We start from the raw sequence: 23,091 nt of genomic DNA on the forward strand, positions 1-23,091 counted from the left end.
GGCTAGTTTGCCATTGACTTACGCTTCTTAGCATTGAGACAGAAGCAATTGCTAAACAAACATATATGAAATGAAAAGTAGAATATCAGTGTCTTGAACCTTTTGGCTTACAGAGGCACTGATTTCACAGACGTGTTGCTTCAATAGTATAAGAGGAAATGCTGATTTATTGTAACGATTTTGAATTTATGCATGTTGTAGTAGTCAAAAAAGTGTATCTGATCTTTCTTCTGAGAGTATTTAGCTTGGACCCGGATACTTTCTAAACCTTGAGGTCTCTTTGTTTTTACAGCAAGATATGTGCATCTTCTAAAGCAAACATATCCCCCAAGTCTTGTATTACAGTGCAGAAGGCTTATATTTAAGAAGGAATCTGATCTAGGCCACTGGTCTCATTGTATGATTCTTACTCCAAATTACTGGACGTGTTGTCTTCAGATTGTAGGTGTTGCAAAGGTGGGGTATCTAAGAATAAAACAGCTCTGACTTGATTGCTGGCCTCCAAGATTTGCATAGGTTTCTAATAGAGGACTTTGCTCCGCTCTATGAATGCTCCTTTGAAATACTAGGCAAACTCTGCCTGACCAGCTATCCCCCTTCCTGTGCATGCATATTTGTCAACAGATGCTGCCACACTGCAGTCCTTTGGGGGTTTTTTTTCTCCTTTTTCTTTTTTTTTCACATGTTGTAAACTACATGTCAATGTATGCAATAATAGAGAAACTGCTTCAGCGTCTGTTTCCCGAGTGACTGCATAAATGTCTGAGCATCTTCTTTAGTCTGTTGTGAATGTTGGTCTTTTCCTTCAGGAAGAAAATGTGGTTTCCTTTGCCAACAGTGAGGGGTTTCCTGGGGATTGGATTTTTGTGCTGGTTCTTGGGGGGGTTTTTTTGTTTTGGGTTTTTGGGGGTGGGTGGGGTTTTTGAGCAAATTCAAGACTGGAAGATTCGGAGTTGAGCTCTGGTTCATGGTTTTAACACTTCAGAAAATTTTACTTGATACTCTGCTCTCACATTTTCACGTAAGCTGGGTAACTTGGTTTGTTTGATACTAAATAACGGAAAACTCCAAACTGATCTGGAATGCAGTGGATAATTTCTGACTATGCATAGCTGCAGCGATCATTTCGGGGACAGGTTCTCTACTTTCAAGGTCTCTTTAAGGTTAGTGGTTTTAGGAATGTGGCACACAGGAATTTTGCCCATCCTTTGTAAAAATGGCAAATAGAAGTTAGATTCTCAGCAGAATTAGAGTAGAATAGAATAGTTGTTTTCTTAACCTTTCAAAAAAGATTGACTAGGGGAAAGGAAATAGAAAAAAAAATTACATTGGTAGAAGTAACGTGCTGTTGATTTCTGTGCTCTGAGGTATGAAAGCCTAAAACGTTTTTGAATCTTCTCCCTCAGTCACTTATCAGTAGCAGTCTGGGACCATCATGGTTTTAAAGAAAAAGTCTTTTAAAGTGTTGAATCAGAGACGTTTTGTATTTTTAAAAGGAAAAGCACTATTTAATTTTTTATTTTCAGTGCTATATGTATAACATGCTGTAAATTCTTTACAATTCTGAGCTTGCATGGCTAAAATATGATTGTTTTCTATTTAGACGATTGACTTACAGAAGAACAATAGGCACTTTGCAGAATCCCAGAACTGTGAAGAAACCATTATGTAAGTCTGTTCCTTCAGTGATGTCTTAGTTGATACCAACTTCTCGGTATTTTTCTGTTATTTCAATAATGATGCATTTGAATGTTTTGTGTAATCTCTCATTGATTGATTTGCATGGATACAAGCTGCCACGGGAGAGGATTTGGGTTTGAGCTTGATCCTGTGTTGCTAATGCCTATTGTTTTCAAAAAACATGGCTGTCCTCTCGTCCACCTTTCAAGAACATGAGGCCTTGCAAGTTGTTTAGATGCTTTGAAATTTGCTCATGTTCACATTTTTTCTATGGTTTGAAACTGGAAAGCTGCAAAAGTAACCCAGTGCACACTTCTTGACATTCTTGCATAAGTGCCTGAGAAGGCTCTAAGCTCGTATGAAAATAAACTGTAGCTTTAAGGATAAAAATCACTGGAGCTGGCAATACCACTTGCATTTCAGGCTTAGCATTACGAGAGCTGGTCTTAAGTAGACTTTAAAGTGATTCTTGTTTACAGCTCTGAAGCATTTGTCAGTGAATTATTCACATGAAAACTGCTACTTGTGGTGAAATTGCTAGTCAGCGATGAAAGGCAGAAGACGTTCTGTATTATCCCAGACTATAACATTCCTGTTGCTCCTGGGTACCTCAGCACAGCTATTATTGATGTGTGAGGCAGCCCTGTGACTGGGTGAAGCCAGATACTGCTAGGAGTGCCACCCTCGTGGAGGCTAGGAAGCTGGAAATTGTCCGTCTTCAGTGATACATAAGTGAACTTCTGACCCATGGTGCATGGCACATCTCATAAAGAGATACCGGTATTCTTACAGAGATGCAGGTATTCTGCTACAAAGAGCACCATGCACCAATACAGGCTGGGGGATGACCTGCTAGATAGCAGCTCTGCTGAGAGGGACCTGGGACAATAAGCTGACCATGAGCCAGCAATGTGCCCTTGTTGCCAAGAAGGCCAATGGTATCCTGGGGTGTATTAAGAGGAGTGTGGCCAGCAGGTCGAGGGAGGTTATCCTCCCCCTCTACTCTGCCCTGGTGAGACCCCACCTGGAGTACTGTGTCCAGTTCTGGGCTCCCCAGTTCAAGAAAGACTAGGAACTCCTAGAAAGAGTCCAGAGGAGAGCTACTAGGATGATAAAGGGACTGGAGCATCTCCCCTACGAGGAAAGGCTGAGAGAGTTGGGCTTGTTCAGCCTGAAGAAGAGAAGACTGAGAGGGGATCTCATCAACACATACAAATATCTTAAGGGCGGAAGTCAAGAGGACGGAAGCAGTCTGTTTGCAGTGGTGTCCAGCAACAGGACTAGGGGCAATGGATGCAAACTGAAACATAAGAGGTTTCAGCTGAATATGAGGAAGAACTTCTTCACTCTGAGGGTGGCAGAGCACTGGAACAGGCTGCCCAGGGAGGGTGTGGAGTCTCCTTCTCTGGAGATATTCAAAGCCCGCCTGGATGAAGTCCTGTGTAGCATGCTCTAGGTGAGCCTCCTTTAGCAGGGGGGTTGGACTAGATGATCTCCTGAGGTCCCTTCCAACCCTTACGATTCTGTGATTCTGTGAGGAGGGAAGGTGCTCAACCAAATTACAAAATAGTGTTACTGATTTAAATTAAGCTTTTCCAAATTAGTTTCTGTCACATTCAGCGTTAGGAGGCATGTAATAAGGATCGCTACAGCCATTTTTGTCAGACTTTCTTGAGACAATTAAGCTGATAACTGATTATAATGCTATATTTTAGCAAAAAAGTCTTTAATTAGTTGATAAGGGTACATGACTGCATTTTTTTTTAAGATAGAAAGCCTGTTAAGCAAATCAGACCAGAAGAACCTGCCTTTCCATTCCCTCTAATTTTACTCAAATCATTTGCCAGTCTTTTAATATCACAACTCTGCCTTTCATGCTAACTACAGATGATCAGTCTTCCGACAAAGGTAGGTACTCTCCTGACTCATTTTCTGTCTGAATATAAACAACCAGTGCATTTTCTAAAATACTCACAAAGCCCCCAAGCAAAGAGAATGGTAGATATAGCTTGTTCCTACAGCAGTTTATTCCTGAGTTATTATTTAAAATAATTTAATTTGGATTGATGACTTGGGTAATGATAACTTCTAAATTTACTCTCAATTCAAGAGAAATTATTTGTGTCTTCTGATACGCATTTACGTGTTCTGTAGGTTTCTGACTGAGGTTGATAGAGTTGCAAGTTAAATGCAGTCTTTGTATCTGGTATTTCTTTAAAAAAATAAAGAAATGCTGGGGTTTAACATTTTAGAGCACCTGTATCAATCCAAATTTATTTTTCTTTACTGTTCATTTAGACTGTTTTCTGTGTTATTTTCATTATGAGCAACTGTGTGGGGCTCATGCAGTTTATCTGTACCACACGCTTTTCCAAATATCAGGCATTTTCTTTTGAATTCTGCATGCTGTGATTTTTTAATTTTTATTTTTTTCCCACATTACATATGCTTCTTGAGAATAATATTCCAAGTATTGGTATTCCATCAACTTTGGCGAAAGAACTAATCATTTCCTATAACTAGCTGGCCGTGACTGGTATTCCCTATCAAAGTGTGAGTGTGGAAGCAGAGCCTACCTTCAGCAACAGAAGATAGCTCTGATCTTAGCTGTGGGTAGGCTTGTGTTGCCATTAATGGCAGCTAATGTTCTATGAGTATATATTGGCATTGCTTGATTACTTACTTGCATGCAACTATTCGTTAAACCCCAAAGCTCTTTCTCTGGATTGGCATGTTTTGTTAAAGGCTTAAGCTGCGTATATTTTTGCCTGTGGTTGGGCTGGACCCCGAACCGTACACCTCCTTCTTGAAATGAGTGCAGTTCTGTGGATATTGCAGGGCACAGGTGCCTCAATTTTAACAGGCCAGGTAGCCCTCTTTAAGGAAGTATAAGAAGTCAATATTTATCTTAGGATCGCAGTAGTGTGTTTTGCAGCGAAGTATTATGGGGTTTTTTTGCATACCTTTAGGGGCCTTGGGGTGGTTGTAGTTTGAGGAGGGTAGTTTGGCTTTTTTTAACATAGATTTGCATATTATTTTATATACATGCATATGACAAAAGCATCAAATCTTTGCCTTTTTAATAAAGGATTAATAAGCAATGATAACTTAACTTAGTCAAAACAAAGGTGTTTAGAGCTCCATATTTCAGTCCTCTCTGATTCCCTTTTCTCCAAGCCCCAATGATACTGCAATATTAGAAAAGGAATATCCTTACCCAATTGTTCCCATTTGTAAAGTCATACATTAAAAAAAGAGCTCTGTGTTTGTGGGGTGTTCTTTTTTACTTAGGTCTGAATGTTATGCTTTTAGCAGCAGCGCTGATCAAATGTAATGAACGCTGAAGAGCTTAAATTCTGGGAACTGGAAATACCAAGATGTAAAATTCACTTATGCAATATTGACATCAAGCATTTTTAAAAATAGAAACCACTAGCCAAGGCAAATAATTTTTTGTATCATTAATATTTGTGTTGGGAAAAAAAATATATATGTAATGCAGGATATAAAACTTCTTCCCTCACCAATGAGCCAGACTCGTATCACAGGCACTGTTTAAGATGTCTCTCTCCTCTCCCCTGTGCCCTTACCCTCCCTACCCCCTGCTTTTTAATTTACAGAAGACTGTGACTGTGAAGGATATTTCAACGGACAGTACATAGGTGAGAAACCAAAGTCCCTTTCCTCTTCCCTAACACCCCCCTGCAAAAAAAAAAAAAAAAAAAAAAAAAATTAAAAAAGAAAACCTAGCCTATTTACATTAATTTCCCATACATTGATAAACCAGATTATCTGTGTGCAGAGGCATAACTGGACTTCAGCATAGCCGACTCTTGGCAACTCAAGGTGATATGAGGGGGGTTTATTACAGATCGGGTGCTTGGTTTTCTACCCAATATGCAAATTTTTCATCTTTAAGATTAGCATATGTGCATTAATTTATTAAAAAAATTTGTGAGAGTAACTTGTATTCAAAGACAGAGTAACTTCTAGCTGAACAAGCTTGAAAACTTAGATAAGCGTAGACATGACTTAATATATCTTTTGTTTTCCTCTACAGCTGGCTTACGCAGGAGCTTTAGATTAAGTCGTAAAGAGAAGGAGAACAGCCTGAATGAAGGAAAGCAAGCAGAGCAGGCAGACGCAGCAGAGTTCCTAACATACGAAGAAGTCACGAAATACCAGCAGCAGCCTGGTGAACAGCAGAGGCTGGTGGTTTTGATTGGTAAGATACACAATTGGTTCAAAATCTTTCACGTATCTCCCTCTTCCCTTACCACCTGTGCTCCAAGAGGCTTTCTTTAAGTGTTTGGGTTTGGGGTTCTGATGGGGTTTTTTTAAAGGTTTTGCTGGGTTTGGTCAGAGGTTGTTCTCTTCTTTTAAATGACATATAAAAAAAAAAACCAACAACCCCAACCAACCCTTCCCCCCACAAAAAAACCCTCCATAAATTCACCAAATCCTCCTAAACATAATGATACAGGACCAATTCTCATTTTTCTGATTCACTTTCCATCACTTTCCATTGGCTCTCACTCAAACGTGCGTAATTATGCTACCAGAACAATTGATGAAAAGGTAAATGTTAGAATTACTTGACAAAACCTGGCATGCAGTTTTAATTCAGTGTGCTTCACAGCTTTGTGTTAAGCCAGTTTCCCAGGGTGTCATAGAATCAAGGGGATCTCATAAAACTGGCTGCTAAGCTTACAGAGTTTCTGACTTAGTGCCTGGCAAGCTTGTCCATCAGCTGGTCAAGGATTCAGTTTGTTCCCAGGGATGCTCTTCAAAGCAGAATGTGGCAGGTCATGAGGTCTCTTATGTACAGGTTTCTTCAAGCACACTCCTATATCATATTATTTGTGTGAAACTGATACTATTTATTCTCTTTCCGATATTTCATTCCACACAGAAATCTGTCAGTCAGTTCTATTTTATTAGGTTGTTTGGGGGCCAGATTAAGTGAGCTCAAGCAGAAGGTTGTGTCGGAGAACCCACAGGAGTATGGTGTTGCAGTTCCACGTGAGTAAAATTTACTGACTTTAGTGTGTTGTCACTCTATTCCGTAAATGCTGTCTAATAGTGTAGTGCTAGCTGCATTGATGAATGGTGATTGGTATTTTGGCTATTGATTGTATGCATAGTTCAGAAGTACTTTGATTATTTTCTCATTGTAATACATTTTGTTTGCACTTAGTAGCTGAATAGATCACTGCATCACTTGGCACATATGCACTCTGGATTTCTGTCAACTCAGTTGGTTTTTTTGAATTGTGTTTTCCCAAGTGAACAGATTGCTGTTTTCAAAGTGTCCATTAAAAAAAAATGAGAAACTCAATACAGGAAGAAAAACTAAGATTACTGTAAATTGCAAAAAGAACTAGTGTGAAAAACTAGTATTTTAAGATTCAGCCAAACCATTACATGTGTTTAAAAGAGGATGGTTTTTCTTCAGAGTATCATACCAGCTAAACTTAAAAAAAAAAAAAAATAGACAGTAATAAACCACATCCAAATTTTTACAAAATTTTCAGTTGATTATTATATCTAGGCTGTTCAACAAGCCAGTCACAGCGATAGAGACATTGCTGATTCTGCGGCATGGGTTTGCGGCCCGAGTTACACTGACACTTTGCTGGATTATTTTCTAAAAAGAAATATTAGACATGAAAAATCCATCAATATTTGTGTTCTTCAACAAGCTCCTTTTGCAAACTGAAAAATTAACATTGAGGGCGCTCCTTGTATGTTGTTCAGGACTTTCAGTAAAGGTCTGTCAGGCAGACGTTCAGTTAGCAGAACTCACATGGGTGATTTTAACTTGAATTTAAATACATACACAAAACAATAGCAGACACCACTTTTATGACCAGGCATGGATTTATAAAGTGATCCTAAAAAACAAATCTTACAAAAGCTTATAAAAAGCTTTATTAAAAGCTTCTCCTACAGTAATAACAATCATTGAAAGAAACTACAACATCAAAGGTAAGGGACACTCATAATTATGTACGTTTCACAGTAGCGTGGGAAAACAGCCAGGGATATTCTTACTCTGAATTCAGAGGCAACATAGGAGGTCTTTAGATAATTTCCTATTTTTATTTTCTAAGTTTCAAAGAAAATGAGAATCCAATATTCCAGACAGTTGAGAGATACTGTTTTACATAGGATACACTCAACTGCTTCTGCTAGGTGTAAGAATTACACCTCCTAATTTTTGTGTTACTTATAGCATGCTTGGGAGCAAAACAACTTCAGTTTTGGTCTTACAGTTTTTGAGCTTGAGTTCAAAACAAAATTATCATGTTTGATTTTTATTTTTTATTAATTTGAATTTGTCAGTGTGTAACTACCTTGTTTGAGGTCATGAAAACGTGACTGGAACTAAACAGAGAAAATACAGTTGTTGGCAAAGGCTGATCTGTCTCCCGTGTCTTGCTTCCATTCTCTTTTAGATACAACCAGGTCAAAGAAAAGTCATGAGAAAGAGGGAGTAGAATACAATTTTGTCTCTAAGCAATCATTTGAGACAGATGTGCAGCAAAACAAGTGAGTTAATTTGCAAATACTGGCATAATTGTATTTCAAAAATGTTGCTAGTTAAATCTTGCATCACGTGAATACCACAATCAGGTGTAAAGTTGGACTGGCTGTGTTAGAAGGGTTCAGCTTTCCAAGTAAAAAGCTCTTTATTCGGTCTGGACTGTTAGCGTGAACTCAGAAATTGAGTTAGAAACAATTAGGAAACAGCATAGGAGTAGTGGAAGGATTGTAAATTAGAATTTAAGCCTGTGTATCATAAGTAGTATGACTGGTGGGAACTGAACCTAGTGAGAGTAACAGATGTTGAGTTAGGCCCACTTATTCTCCATTTAATATGATGGGTAACAAGTTTTCCTCATAAATCCACTTCTAAAGGGTGTTGTAGACTGAATCCATGGTTATACATGACTTTCTGTGAGATCGAGTGCATGAATTGGAATCCATTTCCTTGCCAGCTTTGTTCTGTCTTCTGGGCAAAGCGTCCTCTTTGGTCAGCTTGAACATCAGTGAACTGAATCAGTGCAGCTTCTTCCCCTATTTGTCAGTAGTGCTGCTTAGCTCTTGGTGACGTGTGAAGAAGACTACTGCTGCTAAGCAACCAGGAGGGAAAAGATAGACAGAAAAAAGAAACCGCTTCCCCCCCACCCCATTTGACTTACTGTGACTTCAGGAAACAGCTAGTGAATGTTGTAAGTTAAATAATCTTTGTGGATGATATTTAAAAATGTCTTGACTTTTTAGATTTGTGGAACATGGAGAATACAAAGAAAATCTCTATGGTACAAGCCTTGAGGCAATCCGGTCCGTGATGGCCAAAAAGAAGGTTTGTTTGGTGGATGTGGTACCTGAAGTAAGTTCTGCAGCTTATTTTAAAGAAAGCAAGTATTTCTTACTAGGCCGCCAGCCTAAGTAAACTGGTGGTGGTCACCATTTGTGGCTGCTTCCTCTGCTCTCGGAACCTGTGTTTCTAACGGGTGGCCTGAGTGCTAGCTGAGTGAAACGGGGCTCTTCAGAAAGCAGCACAGCATTCCCAGTTCCTAGGTCCCTCGCTGATGCAGCCTGGATGCCACTTCATCAGTTCTCACTGAGGGATATTTCCCTTGCTGTAGGAGAAGCGTGCATCGCTGCCCTAGCCTGCTCAAGTCCTGGAAAGAACACTTCCAGCATGGATGAGTGTTTCATTCTTGTTCCTTCCTATTGCCTCTGAAGCATTACTAGCGCTGTAACCAGTGCCAGTATACCTGTTCTTTTAATTCCTCCATGCTGGGAGTTAATCTTTGAAATTTTGGCTCAGATTTTTGTCACTGGGCTAGGACAAGACTTGTCATACTACCTCAGATTAATTCCTGGTTTAAAATTTCCAGTGTTTGGCCTCTTAACTGAAGAAAACCGTAACTTGCCTGTCAAGTCAACTTTATTTTTTTATACTCTTCTCAGTATCTTTTGCGGTGTTCTTGTTCCTGGGAGCACGATGTGTAGCAAGGCAGGTGTCCAGTCCGACCGTGCTCCAGGAAGCGTGTGTACTCGTGTCAGCTAGCCAGGACAGGGACATTTACCTTCTTTTTGAAGAGCAAAAGGTTACTGTGGTCAGATGTTCAATACACAGGACTTCACGCCACAGTGTGTACTAGTGAAACTGTGGAAGCCAGCTTGAGTAGATCATTGATATATAGCAAAACAAAAAAAATAATTAAAAAATGGTGTAACAAACCCCATCTGTTCACAGGCAGTAAAGCACTTGAGGACTCCTGAGTTTAAGCCTTATGTTATCTTTGTGAAGCCTCTCATTCCAGAAAAGAAAAAAAATGTCCTAAAATCTCCCACGTCAGAAGAAATCTCAGCCCCCCTTGTAAGTATTCTAACCTCTTCTCTTTAGACATGAAAGGAGTATTTGGACTGGCATTTCTATGATACGGAAGAGCTCTGCTTCCATGACAGTGAGAGTCAGAGCAGGGCACTAAGTGGGAGCCTTTCAGCTGGAGCTTTAGAATGAGATTTTTGACTCCCTTAGAACTTGGCTATGTAAGTAACATGAAGCAAAGTGCACGTCTTCCATGTGGATCTGTGCACATCGCTGAAGGCTGCAGCAGAGGAAGCTGCCACTGACTCGGATAAACTAATAATCATTTCCCTTTTCTGGTGAGCAGCCCCATCAAAGGGTAAGGGTGACCACCTATTCCTGATCCCTCCAGGGCAACACCCACCCAGGCTGTCTATTTGGTACACACAAAAAGCAGCGTGTGGGTGTCTTACAAGGACCAAACCTAGACCAGCTGCAAACTGGTGATGTGAAAATGTGAACAGAAATACTGAGAGTGCATAACATCATTACTTTGGGTAACCTGAACTTAAATTTATGCATAACAGAACATAGTTCACTTGGTAAGTTTTCATGTAAGCTCTTAAAATTACTGAACTTGGGGACAGTGGGTCCAGTGTTCCTTTTCACCTTTTGAGGAATATGATTTCCAGGGGTTAGGTTAGGCCGTGACTCTAACTTCATAAAATGCAGCGTCACCATCCTACCTCCCTCCTGTAGCATTTTTTCCCCCCTTCCCTATCACCTCTTGCATGTTTTTGAAACAGCCTACCACATTCCAGCAGTAGTGCACTGCTCCTTGATAGCACTTGTAGTACCTTACGTACCCCTTCCTAATGCTAGCAGCTCCTGTTTCATTTCCTTTCAAAGCAATGACTTATTGTGCTAATATACTTTAAAATCCTACTAATTAAAAAGACATGCTGTAAACTTCACACCATCTTCTCGTGTTGATCAGCAGGATGAAGAACAGCAGGAAATTATTAATTCGGCAGCATTCATTGAAGAGCAGTATGGCCATTTAATTGACACCGTACTGGTGAAAGAAGATCTCCAGAGTGCATGTAATCAGCTGAAAACTGTGTTAGAGAAACTAAACAAGGATTCATTTTGGGTGCCAGTCAGCTGGGTTAGGTCATAGCTCATTATCGTCTGTTTAAGGGAAAGATTGTATAAAAACTACTTGTAAATACATGGATTTGAAAAAGGAAGTATGTCAAATTCACTTCAAAACTGCTGGTCTGTCCAGAAGGTAAAGACATAGGAGAAAAACTAAGCAAAGTCAGAAGCTGACACTGCCTTCCTGAATCAGAATCTTGAATAGCAGCTGTCACTTAAAAGCGACTACACAAAGATCAGCAAAAGACTGGAGTGACTTTTGGGCTGTACATAGTGCATTTTGTACAGTGAAGTTTCACAGAGGGTCCCACACTTCCAAGACATTAAGTAGTGCTTGGACAGTAACCAGCTGGATTTTTCATCCTTTGGCCACAACTCTGGTGGCTGGAGTTAAGGCATCTGGACAAGGCACGGTTCGGGAACCAGCCTGCCTGCAGACCAAGCCACTTCAGCCAGGCAGGGGGCAGAGCGCTTATACTATGTCCAAGACTCAAAAATCCAATTGGCTGACAGGGCAGCCACTTCCCTTCGCTCAGGATCATTCATTGCAAATCCTTTCCAATTGGGCACTAAAACTAGGCCAGTTATACAAGTGGTGTATATTTTAGTGGCTGAGAAATGGTTTGTGGGGAGTTTTTTTGGTTTGTTTTTTTTTTTTTTAATATCCATCCCACGTTTCCTAGTGCTTCCACCTTGTCTTGCAGAGGTATGAGTCTGCTCAGCCATAGCTTATGCCCACTTTCCCAATCTCTTCCTACTGACGCAGGACAGATGTTAAATGATCTGTGAACACACCCGCATGACTAGCCAGCTCATAAACTAGAGACTTTTTTTTTTTTTTTTTTTTAGTCTACATGAAAATAACTACATATGATTTAAAATAGACTTTTAAGAAGCTTATTTTCTGCAAAATATCTTTGCAAATGCCACCTGATGGGATACCACCTTGACACCGATGTAGCAGCTCCAAAAAGGCCGCTAAAAGGAGGAGGCTGAAGTACCAAGTAGCCGAGCTACAGAGCCAAATCCTCACCCTTCCAGCATCTGTGGCCACCTGTGTTCCTTCCACTGCATCAAATTGGCTACGCGTCCTGAAGAAGAAATCCTAACTGTTAGAGGACTCTATGTATGTTTCAGGAGCCTTGAATATACAGGATTTTTAGATGGGTGTTAATAAGAAAACACAGATGATTTGGAAGCGCCTATGCTTTATAATTATTTAAAAAAAATAAAGAGTATTGTACAGGTGCATGTTAGCTGAAACTAGTTCCCGTTTCCCAGTGCCTGATGCGGTCTGATCGTTCCTGTGTGCTGTGCCCTTTTACCAGGACCTTCTGGTGCACCAGCCTCATTCCTTCATCTTCCCAGTATGATGTTATTCTTGTTCCACTGCATTTAGCAAAACTAACAACATTGCATATTAAAAGCTCAGTTCTTGTATACCAGTGTCACTGAATCTACATTAACTCTAGCCCCAAGAGTGGCGTAGGACACTCGCCTGTATCCACCTTCGCCCAACGTGTGTAACGTTGCCCTGCCTGTAGGCGTGGAGGTTCCCGTTCCTGCAAGAAGCAGCACTTTCCACAGTTGGAGCCTGCTCCGGCTTGGCACAGCATCTGCGCTGCCTCAGCAAACGTACAAGGACTCCTTCATCTGCAGCTGCCCCATCAGCTCTGCCATTAACTCTCTACAATCTTGGCCCAGCACAGCCACCAAAAGTAACGTGGCTTCCAAGAGAGACACATCGCCAAGTGAATTTTGTGACACATGTCCTGTGTTCATATGAAAAACTGAGTGTAATATTTTAAAAACTATAACAGCATTTCAAACTCAGTCATATCATGAAAATATGAAATGGGCAGATTGATCTCGCCCTAGATCTATATTGCAGATTACAAGCAAGCTTTCGTAGTCTGCAAGACCTAAACATGTTCAGATGATGGAGATTTAATTTAAAGAAGACTAGGTAAGGTCAGAATTCACTTAAAGCAAGGTTGCTATCTAACATCTTAGACTATTCCAAGTGACTAGCAGTAAATAAATCAATTTGTATGCTTTATGATCTAACATGCTAATAGTAGAAATGTGCATTAAGAGAAGCAAGGCAAGTGACATCTAGAGGTCACCTGAAGTTATAATAACTGAAAACATAAGATGTTAAGATACAATATTGCTATTAAAAGTGAACTGAAGCATTCAGTGTGAGTTAAGTAATTTTCTAAGTGTGTGCAGATGCTCTGTATTGATGTACAAGTCACAGATACTAACTTGGGATACTGTCAAACGTTTGTTTCATTTTTTTAGGTTCAAAGTTAGGGCTGGAGAGGCTCTGTGTTACATGCTAAAGTGCACAGGTAGCTGAGCTTCAGTTGTAGGAAAAAAAGAACACCTGCAATGCTCCTATTTATTCTGAAATCCTAGGAAGAGAGTACATGCAGAAGATGATTGTGATCAGGAAAGCCTCCAATTCTGACAAGATACTGAGTCCCTGCTGCATTAGCCATGCCTGGTATATGCTCCTGCCATTAGCGAGGAAAAAGGTGAGAAGGGATTCTAAAGAAAATCAGAGTGCAGATTCACTTTAATTCAAAGAAGTCCTGCTTTGTAAATAGTGCCAAAAGCTCTAAGTCAGAGTACTTAAGCAAACTGAAACTCCTCCCACTTATCCCTCTCCCCCTTCCTTGCTCACACCTAAAATTTATGTAGTCTCTCCTATTTATCTTTTTCTGGTTTTCAGCATTGAAGGATGAGCCCTGGTTAATTAGATCTAGAGTTTTCCAGTGGTCTTCCATACACTGGCTGTATCCGAAACTGCTTCCCTTTCTAAAAAGCAGTTGTGTACGGTACCTCCAGGGCATGCTTATGTCAGTGAGCTCAAACCTGCATTCCAATGGTTTTGAAGAATCCATTTCTCCAGCCAAATTTACAATAGGATTAAGATGACGATTTACTGTAAAATATGTACCTTTCACCTGGCTGCAAGATGCGCTCAGATTAGTTCCCTGATACCTCTGCCCCAGCTTCGTATGATGTGTACGTTGTTTTTATAAAGTGAAACCTGCATTAAAACAGCATTCTTTACTCCTGTGAGGAGATAAGGGACCTTGGAGCAGTCTGCTTGAAGTGCCTGGTGTTCTGCCAGGAAAAAAAAAAAATTGCTATGGGTTTTGTCATCAGGGCTAATTGGGCACTGTAACAAAACTGTAATTAAGTATACTTCATCCTTTATTTCCCTACTCCTACACATCCTGTTCCCTTTGTACACCAGCGACTGACTTACTGGCATTCTCAGTCATCTGTAGGAGAATCATAACACTATTTGTTAATGCACCCTGTACGTTCTTCCACCTGCCTGAGAACATGCCACAAGTTATCTGTGCGATCCCTACAGATTTTGAATACATATTTCAATGATCAGCTATCATTGCCTTTTTCTAAACAATAACTATTAGCTCTTTTTTTTGTAATAAACACATCTTAGTTTGTCTAGAATGGGATACAGAGTATCTAAGTTCAAAAACCACTCATCATCGGCTACCTCTTACAACCAGGTATCACCCCAGATACCTCACATCGAAGGTATTAAGAACACGCTAAGACACGACTGTGTTCTGTCCTTTCAGATAGCATAGAAAAACATGGTGTAGGGAACCTGAGGAGGAGCAAGGGGGATACGAGGGACAGCTACAAAGATGCTTTCCCTTACAGTTGTGATTGATAATTGAGCACAACTCATCATAAGCTGTGTCTCATGGGGGAAAAAGGCTACAATTATATGAAGTAAAACCTGGGAGATTGGCAAGTTCCTAATTAGGAAGTTGAAAAGACAGAGGAAAAAAAAAGCTGCCTAGGATTCAATGGCTTTCTAAACTTGCAGTGAAAAGCTGGCTGGGGCTGTTACTGCAATTTGGTTCCACTTCTGTAACGTGAAGGTTCTTGTTCAGGTGATTTTTTTATAAAGAAACACAACGTTACTGTTTATTGCTCTGCCCTAACTGAAATTAATCTTGTTGCTTATGCATGTGAGTGAGTATACAATAGAAAGATTAAGTCCCGAATGTAATACACTGGCCTTTTCTTTATACTAAAATATTGGCAATATTTATTGAGAATATCAGAGCAAAATAGCAACAAAACACAATTTCAGCAAAGCGGCCATTAGCACTAAGACCACACCGGCTTTTTTTCATGTAGGCAGCCCTTCAACACAAATTTCTAACTGAATTTTGTTCTAGAAAATGCTTCCTTTGCACTCCCTGTTCTAATTACCTAACACTTTCTTAGTACTTTCAGATTTTTAAGGTAAAGTTTTTTTCTAGTTCAATATACAGTTAGCTAAATAGCTATAATTTTAAAAGCATCCCAACACAAATTCTTTAGTTTGAAGTTACAATAAAATAGTATTTATACAAAACAAAAATTAAAGCACATCCCTGCCAACCAGTCCCAGAATTCTTTTGATCATAGGTAGGCTTACAGTCAACAAGCCTCTTCAAAATACCTTGGTTTTCCACAGTGACATTCATTATTTTCCTGTTCTGCTTGCCTCTATTTGAGCTAGAAACAAAAATGAGCACATTTGAAAACACATTTTCTGGCTAATGAAATTATATTTGTAAGGTACACGTATAGATATGTATAGAGAGAGAGTTGTAAATGCCCATGGTCAAACTTGTGTTATTTACCCCCAGACCCACACATCCCCCTCCCAACCTCTCCTGTAATTGGGTATTGCCTTTGGGCAGCATTTCCCTAACAGCGTGTTAAGGGCTGACCTTTCTCGCAGCTCATCGTCACCTCCTCTCCCTGCACAGTTCTGTCTTAAGTCAGACTTCTGCCTCCATAACTTTAGTTACTCTTTTACAGCATTCAACAACTGCAGGCACCACCGAATAGGTCAAGGCATCTCACTTGTGAAGATCTAAAAGCATAACTGCATGCGGAAAGAAGCGACAGAACAGCTCTTGTCAGTAGGTAAGGGGAGGCAGCAATAGCACTGACGCTCAGTAAAGGAATGTGCAGTGCATGTGCAGACAGAAGCCAAAGCAGAACCCCAGTACAGGTATTTCTGTTCACTTCAGTGACAGTTACACAGGCACACTTTTCACAAAAGAAAACAGCTCCATAAAGAGCAACTTTGCAGAGCACAAGCTTGAATAGTTCCAAAGTGAGGTTAAAGTTTTATAGGCCTTGTCTTCAGCTGTGTTGTGGTAGCACTCATGACAAATCACTGGTGGTGCTCAGGAAGGCACTCCCACTGATACAAATTAACTTCAGAGTGATGAATCATCAAGACATTCATCTTAAAAAAAAAAAAAAGGCAATTTTTTCTGTTCTGACTTGGCAAGGTCCTGTAATCACGAACAATTGTCTTTGGATTTGTCGCTTGTAAACAAGCATTTCAGTTTACATTTTAAATGTTTTTAATATTATCCCCAAATCTGATACTTTTACAGCATTACAGGCAGCCTACCAGAAGTCTTTTAGAGGCATTGCTACCAAGATCAGAGTCTAGGCTAACAGCTTCCGTGACTCAGTTTGTTTTTAAGAAAAGGCAGTGAGTTTAATGGGGGGGAAAAGGTAAAGAGGCTGTTATCTGGCAGAACTTCATAATGGGACTGGCAATAGACAGACTCATCCTAGTGGAAAGTCTTCCATAACCAGCACATTTTATATTAAATTTAATTTGAGCCCTGCAGCTGCTGAATGAGGGCAGGAACACCTGTTTGCAGAGAGCCCCGTTCACTGCAAAAAGGATCCACAGTGTACACCAGCCCCAAATGACTGCTCCATTTCACCACTGATCCTCGGCACAAAGTATTTAAGAGCAGCAAGGGGTAACTTACAGTGTACTGCACAGGAAGGGGTTTTTTTCCTGCCAAACGTTAATAGATATGCCTCTTCACTATAACCCTAATATTAAGTAATAACTCAACTTATTATTTGGGAACACGTAGCAATTTTGACTACTTAAAACCATCTGAAATAGGGAAACAGTGTCACTGCTCAGGGTGACTCCTGACTGTTAACTACATTTAAGGGAACATGGTTGCCTAAAAGGCTCCCACGCCATTCTGGGGAAGCAAAGCTGTTCAATAATTTTCCAAAATGGAGTACTACCTTATGTTATGCTAAGGCAGGAATTTCAGAAAAAGCCCATGTTGAATGCTGTACAGCAGAAGCACAATACTCTAAGAAGCATTATGATTTAATAGTGGAAAATCTGACAGTTACCAGAAAAATATCTGGAGATACCAGCTGTGCATAAGGGAAATAGAAATTCTATTTTGTTAATGAAGAGAAATGTATTTTGCTAATCAGTTTGGGGTTTGCATCTACACAACTGGTGGCGGGTCAAGCAAGGCACAGACTAGCGCTTGGCTCCCCCATTTTTAAGAAAAAGTCTATTCAGACAGAACAGCCACCTGTAGATTTAAGCAAGTGGGCAGTATGCACCACATAAGCTTTTCTGCTGCTGTGCTGACGATTCCATTAGCTGGACTCCCCGCTTCTCTGTGCTTTTATCCCAAAGATCTGGTGTCTGCAGGATCTTTAAAACTAGTTCCTCAAAGGCATGTTGCACTCCATCCTGCGTCTTGGCACTGGTCTCTGGTGGAGGGGAAGAAAAAAAAAAAAGAAAACCAAATGTATTTTATCTTATTGCAGGGGGCATTCCACTGTGTAAGACATTCTTTTGGAACCAGAGAGAAGATAATTTTTTTAATAAGTGAACCCTCCTCTCCATTCTCCCTTAAAGACACACTTAAGTTGAATATGACAAACAGAAATGCATTCCAGTCTGAATCACCTCATTTTTCCCCCTAAAATATTCTATAGCCCCATAATGGAGAAACAAAAATTGTTCTCAGGTTGTGATAGTAAATCTACTAGAAAATTATTCCATAACTAAGCTGGGAAACAAAGAACACAGAGGGAATTACACATTTTCCCCTAAGTGTTTGTTCCAGTTCCTTCTAGAAATCTTTTCAAGAAGCTTCACCTAAAAGACACCTTTTTAAAAAAAACAAAACAAAACAAAAAACCTCCACAACACAATTTGTTCCCCATCTTTATAACTTCACGTTGTACATTTTATCCTTGGTCTAAGAATATTGTCTTTGACGTAGCTGCAACAGAAGGTTGGAGATGAAAAAGAGATTACCCAAGGTCCTTGCTGACATTAGTCAGGAGAAAAATTCCAGTCTTCTCTGCTCTGAATTAAGAAATCCTGCTAGTTTTAGGAGAACACAAAATTTATGCCTGCGCAATATATGAAGTAAATCTCTTTCTGAGAAAAGTATTTCCAATTGCAGTCAATGCAGAGCATCTCTGAAAAGTTAAAACCTACATCCATGCATATGAACTAATGCAGCAAAAGGAACCCATATTAATTAGGTACTAAAAAAGTAAATCAACCTATCAACCTGAAATACAATTGTACACTTCCTCCACACTTAGCAATACCAAAATAAACGTATACAGGGGTTTGGCACAGAGTTACATACCTATAAAAAGCAGCGAGCGTTTCCTAGCAAACTGGAGTCCTTCTTTTCTCTCTACTTCACGATCAGGCTGCAGAGACGAATGAAGAACATGACTAAAATAAACTACACTCACCACTTCTACGAAGTCCCTGGCAAAGCACGGCTGCAGAAGTGAAGTTTTGCTGAAAAGAAGAAAGCCTATAAACCCATGTAGTAATCAGCAACCGGATTTTCCCACTCTGCAGCCAGCTTACTGCTGGGCAGACTATTAGGGGGTCAAATCGAACAGTAGCAACATCAAATCAGTAGCAAATGAATGTGCTGCTCTCTTCTGAATCAACTAGGAGAAAGATATAGCCAGAAAGGAGGTTTCAGTAGTCAAATGGCTGAAAAGGCACATCAAAGGATGTGAAAATTGACAGGTTTGGAAAGGGACAGAAGAGAACCTAGTTCAGGATAGCCACTCTGGAAAACCTCATGTAGTAAAGCAAGAGTGAACCATCTCGCTATGCAACAGGCAGCTAAGATATGTGAAAACATCCCAGAAACGTACAGCAACCAGTGCACCTCACACCCAGACATGCACACTCCACAGCCACCTGAAGAGCTGAATTCTCCTTCCCCACCACATGTCCAGAACAGAGTCCGGTCAAAAAAGAAAGCAGCAGTTGTGCTGTTGCGTTGCAGTTGACTTCAATGGTATACAGCAGTTTTTAGGCAGAACCTCTCACTGTCTTAAGAGAATCACTCTCATCAATTGCATTTCTTCAGGAGAGCTTCCATTAAAATCTTTAACAAGATCTGCTTCAACAGTAAGTGGAGCCTGCCCAATCTAGGTTCCTCAGTTACAGAACACATCACCTCCCCACACAACAGATGTGTTAGTTTCAGCACTTCTCTCACATTTACACTCTGTCATGACGGAGTAATCTGTGGAAGAGCAGAGAAGATGGATTTCTAAACTGACCTTATCGGTTTTATTGCCAACTAACATCTTCACAGTGTTGCTTTTGGAGGTATACATTTCCAGCTCATTCAGCCAGCTCTCTAGTCCTGCGAAAGTGTCTTTTCTTGTAACATCATACACTGGTAACAGAGGAAAAGGAGCTTAAAACCGTAGAGTCTTGAGCAATGTTTACTTCACTATGGCAGGACTTAGTCCCTACTAGCTAACTAGCGCCCCAAACCCAAGCAGTGTTAGGGAATTAAAGAAAGATGCATCAGCCGTACCCTGTTCCCGGAGCTGGAATGCATTGGCTGTGCTCACCCAAAGTCTCCAGGGATTACAGAACACGAGCGTCTCTGCAATAGCTCTCTGACTGGAAGTCAGACTTACCAGTTGAAATCTTATACCTGCTACTAGTTCTCAATAGGGCCAAACAATATTTTAAAATAGGTATTTTGTCACCTCATTTAATGTATAACTACATACATGCACTGCTGCTAAAAACACAGATTCTGAGTTAAAAAAAAAAAAAAAGATTTTTGGTCGCTGGTAACTTCATATCTACATTTACTTAACTTCATAACTACTTACTTAATCACTAAGGTTTAAAAACCCACATCACAGTCAGAGTATTTTGTATAGCAAGGTGTTCAGCCTTCACAATCCCAGAGAATTAGAATCCCTTCTTTTTCTAATTGGTGTTGTCACGCAGAAAGGGACTAGCTGTCCTTTACTTGTGCTATAAACCCCATGTCTTAGAGTAATCATATCATATCAATAATTTCAGGGGGAAAAAAAAAAAAAAGAAAAAAAATTGGGAAAAAAAAAAAAAAAAAAAAAAAAAATCAAAAAAACCCAATTTGCCCTATAACCAGAAACTCACCAAAGTAATTACTACAAAAATAATAATTCATCCACTGAACAGCTTGCACTGAGACATCTCTGTATTTTTAAATTAAAGTATTTTGAAGCAGCATTATTTCCTGCCAGTGGTTTTGCATACTCAGTGTTTGAGCTAATGATGCAGTAATGTTGTAAAAACCATAATTGTTCCTCCGATTCTCTCAGACAACCTCCTTTTGTAAAGACATGCACAATTAGGCAGTAATAAAGACCACGCTTTTTGTGATTATGTTTTTGTTCCATATACCTCCTACCTAAAACAACCCCTTGAGCTCCGCGGTAATAACTGGGAGTCAGTGTTCTAAAGCGCTCCTGTCCTGCTGTGTCCTACGGAGGGGAAAAAAAAAAAAACAAACGCCACACAAAAAAATGTATTTAGAACAAAAAAAGGTATTTAAAACAACATAATTTTTTCCTGATCAGTAAGGATATGTGAAACCATAAGAGAACAGAATGAGGCAAGCAATCAGAAAACATTAACAGCAGCAACAGGAAATGGGTAAGGAGGGGTAGAAAAGCACGGAGGGGACTTGATGGAAGGTTAAAGCCACGAGCAGACACCTGTAACATGAGCGAGACAACAAGAGAGTCAGTGGGACTCATGAGAAATACATAAAAGGCAATTATTGCTGCAAGCCAAGCGGCTGAATCTGTGAACAATCAGCTGAACTGAATGGGTGAGGAACAAGTGGTGAGAGACACTGCAGGAAAGGAGACACAGCGATTCTAAAAATCCCCCTTTGCTCCTCCACAGCAGGAAAGGAAAATCCAGTTAAGAAAGAACTACTTCAAGTTTGCTAAGATTCTAAGCAGATAAATTTAAAATCAGTAGTTTCATTCAATCATTACCGCAGTATGTCACACCTACTCCCAGAAATCTTCAAAATAGCTCTTAAGTGCAACATGAAGTTCGAAAACCCTCAGAACAAACAATAAGGAGGCCAAAGAATTGCACAAATCTGATTTTTACCAAACAAAAGATAAGATTTATTTCAATTTAGGCACAGATTACAATAGACAGGCTAACAGCTATGTTGTAATTTATTCCTTCTCTGTTAAAGAAACTAAAATTGGCAATATATTTACTTAAAATTGAGGTCATCGTTACTAAGGAGATTGTACTCTTAGGCATCCATGGACACTTACAGCAGAAGCCTCTTTTTGACCCCGATGCACTCATTAAAGTTTTTATTAACGTTGCACAACGGCACTGTTTTCCCCCCCTCCTAATTAGCAGTTTCTCCTGATGCTGTTAACAGACTGCTGCAAAAGTGCCTTTTCCAGCCATACAGCTTGTGCAAGTTCTGGCCTCGCTTTTCATTTCACGGCGAGGCGACGCACCCCTCCCTGTGAGATCATGAGGGCAAACACATCTCGGTTACTCTCAGCAAAGCTGCTGCTTCATGCGGAGTGCATTCCAAACGCAGCCAATACGCGCATTCGCTGGCTAGAGCAACGTGACTTTATCACTCGCTCTGCATTCTGTACACAGCGCGTATGGAAACAAGAAAATAATTCAAGTTTTGGCATTTATATTACTCCCGTTAATACCAGCCCAAGGCACTTTTCTCCTCTTTTTCCCATCATCCCAATTACTTCATTCGTAACGGCATGTTCTTTCTCAAATACCTATGGCCTTACGCATAAAATCTCTTCCTTCTAGGGCTCTTTCATTCCATTTAGGAGAATAAAAGTGGTGCTTTAATATTATAAATAATCCTGATCCCGCAGCTCCCATCTGATTTTGCAGGTGCTGGAAATAGAGCATGAGGAAGCTCAAGTCTCCCAGTGAAGCTGAAGCAACCTTTAAATAGTTCAGGACCAAGTATATTTTTTTTCCCCCCCATGATTTTAACCAAAATAAAGCACCTGGACTGTTTCTGGTATAGTATGCACGCAGCTGCTGCACGGCCCCTACGGGAAATCACGCAGCTCATCACCCAGAACATCCCTTTTCTGCAGTTGCCTCGACTGTGTCTGTCGCAGGAGCGGTCCTGGGTCACACCGACACGGAACGCCTGCCCTTCCTGCAAGGCCACATCTCCACGGGTCTAACACCTCACAGAGGGTTTGAGAAACCCGGTAGAAGCGCAGGAAAGAGCGGTCAAAATCTCTGCTGGAAGCGCAGGAAGCCCCAAACTCAGAGCAAGGAGGCACCGATGGGTGTTTTGAAAGAACCTCGTCTGCGACTCCCGTTTGCCGTACGCTCACGACAGACGCTCATCCTACGGGCGTTCGCATCTTAAGCGCGCAACCTCAACATGCAGAAGACTTGAACAAGGCTGGAGGCGGAGGAAGGAAGGAAGAGAGGCCCACAAGAAGCAGCTCTTAAAAGTTTTCACGTCTGTCGAGAACAAAACCATATCCGTCTGGAACGAAACCTACCCATATCGCAAGCTGGACCACATGGCCGTCTACCACCATCTTCTTCACTTTAAAATCAACACCTAAGGCGTAAGAAGAAGGGAAGGCCCGTCAGGAGCCGGCCAGGGCCCGTCAGGAGCCCGCTCCCCCCGCCCGCCAGGCGCCCGCACGGCCCCGGCTCCCACCGCCGCCCCTCGCCGACGGGACCCAGGCGAAAAACAGCGGAAAAC

General features: G+C 40.6%; 2 protein-coding genes across 4 annotated transcripts in view; one reads left to right on the top strand and one right to left on the bottom strand.

The window, feature by feature from the left end:
• MPP3 (membrane palmitoylated protein 3) overlaps positions 1–16,469 on the top strand; it is a 28,681-nt gene extending 12,212 nt beyond the window's left edge. Inside the window, exons 11-21 of the mRNA XM_009648231.2 lie at positions 1,604–1,668; positions 3,568–3,588; positions 5,301–5,342; positions 5,741–5,905; positions 6,622–6,702; positions 8,139–8,232; positions 8,968–9,076; positions 9,953–10,075; positions 11,007–13,130; positions 13,469–13,704; positions 16,031–16,469. Of these exons, the coding sequence (XP_009646526.1) occupies positions 1,604–1,668; positions 3,568–3,588; positions 5,301–5,342; positions 5,741–5,905; positions 6,622–6,702; positions 8,139–8,232; positions 8,968–9,076; positions 9,953–10,075; positions 11,007–11,186 (880 nt within the window). The 3' untranslated portion in view covers positions 11,187–13,130; positions 13,469–13,704; positions 16,031–16,469. The remainder of the gene's footprint in view (positions 1–1,603; positions 1,669–3,567; positions 3,589–5,300; positions 5,343–5,740; positions 5,906–6,621; positions 6,703–8,138; positions 8,233–8,967; positions 9,077–9,952; positions 10,076–11,006; positions 13,131–13,468; positions 13,705–16,030) is intronic.
• On the bottom strand, positions 16,060–22,996 carry LOC104134902 (ras-related protein Rab-18-B). Of its 3 annotated transcripts, none has more exons than XM_035903257.1 (6): positions 22,883–22,996; positions 20,752–20,824; positions 19,616–19,734; positions 18,670–18,736; positions 17,590–17,773; positions 16,060–16,085 (listed from the first exon to the last, which is right to left on the bottom strand). In XM_035903257.1, the coding sequence occupies exons 1-5, from the start codon at positions 22,919–22,921 to the stop codon at positions 17,598–17,600; spliced, it is 474 nt and encodes a 157-aa protein (XP_035759150.1). In that variant the 5' UTR covers positions 22,922–22,996; the 3' UTR covers positions 16,060–16,085; positions 17,590–17,597. The 3 variants fall into 3 exon arrangements, with proteins under 3 accessions (XP_035759150.1, XP_035759142.1, XP_035759134.1); XM_035903249.1 differs by lacking the exon at positions 16,060–16,085 and adding an exon at positions 16,398–16,466; XM_035903241.1 differs by lacking the exon at positions 16,060–16,085 and having other exon boundaries at positions 16,555–17,773.
• Positions 22,997–23,091: the final 95 nt, after the last annotated feature.

The sequence above is a fragment of the Egretta garzetta genome, unplaced genomic scaffold (assembly GCF_000687185.1).
Source record: "Egretta garzetta isolate BGI_Z169 unplaced genomic scaffold, ASM68718v1 scaffold100, whole genome shotgun sequence".
NCBI classification, from domain to species: Eukaryota; Metazoa; Chordata; class Aves; order Pelecaniformes; family Ardeidae; genus Egretta; species Egretta garzetta.

What these genes read in the sequence shown, in the direction of transcription:
- LOC104134902 (XM_035903257.1), bottom strand. Translation starts at nt 22,921, where the DNA reads ATGGTGGTAGACGGCCATGTGGTCCAGCTTGCGATATGG. An exon ending in TGGTCCAGCTTGCGATATGG is followed by an intron (nt 20,825 to 22,882) that starts GTAGGTTTCGTT and finishes TCCCCTCCGTAG; the next exon opens with GACACAGCAGGACAGGAGCG. An exon ending in AGCTCAAGGGGTTGTTTTAG is followed by an intron (nt 19,735 to 20,751) that starts GTAGGAGGTATA and finishes CTCTGTTACCAG; the next exon opens with TGTATGATGTTACAAGAAAA.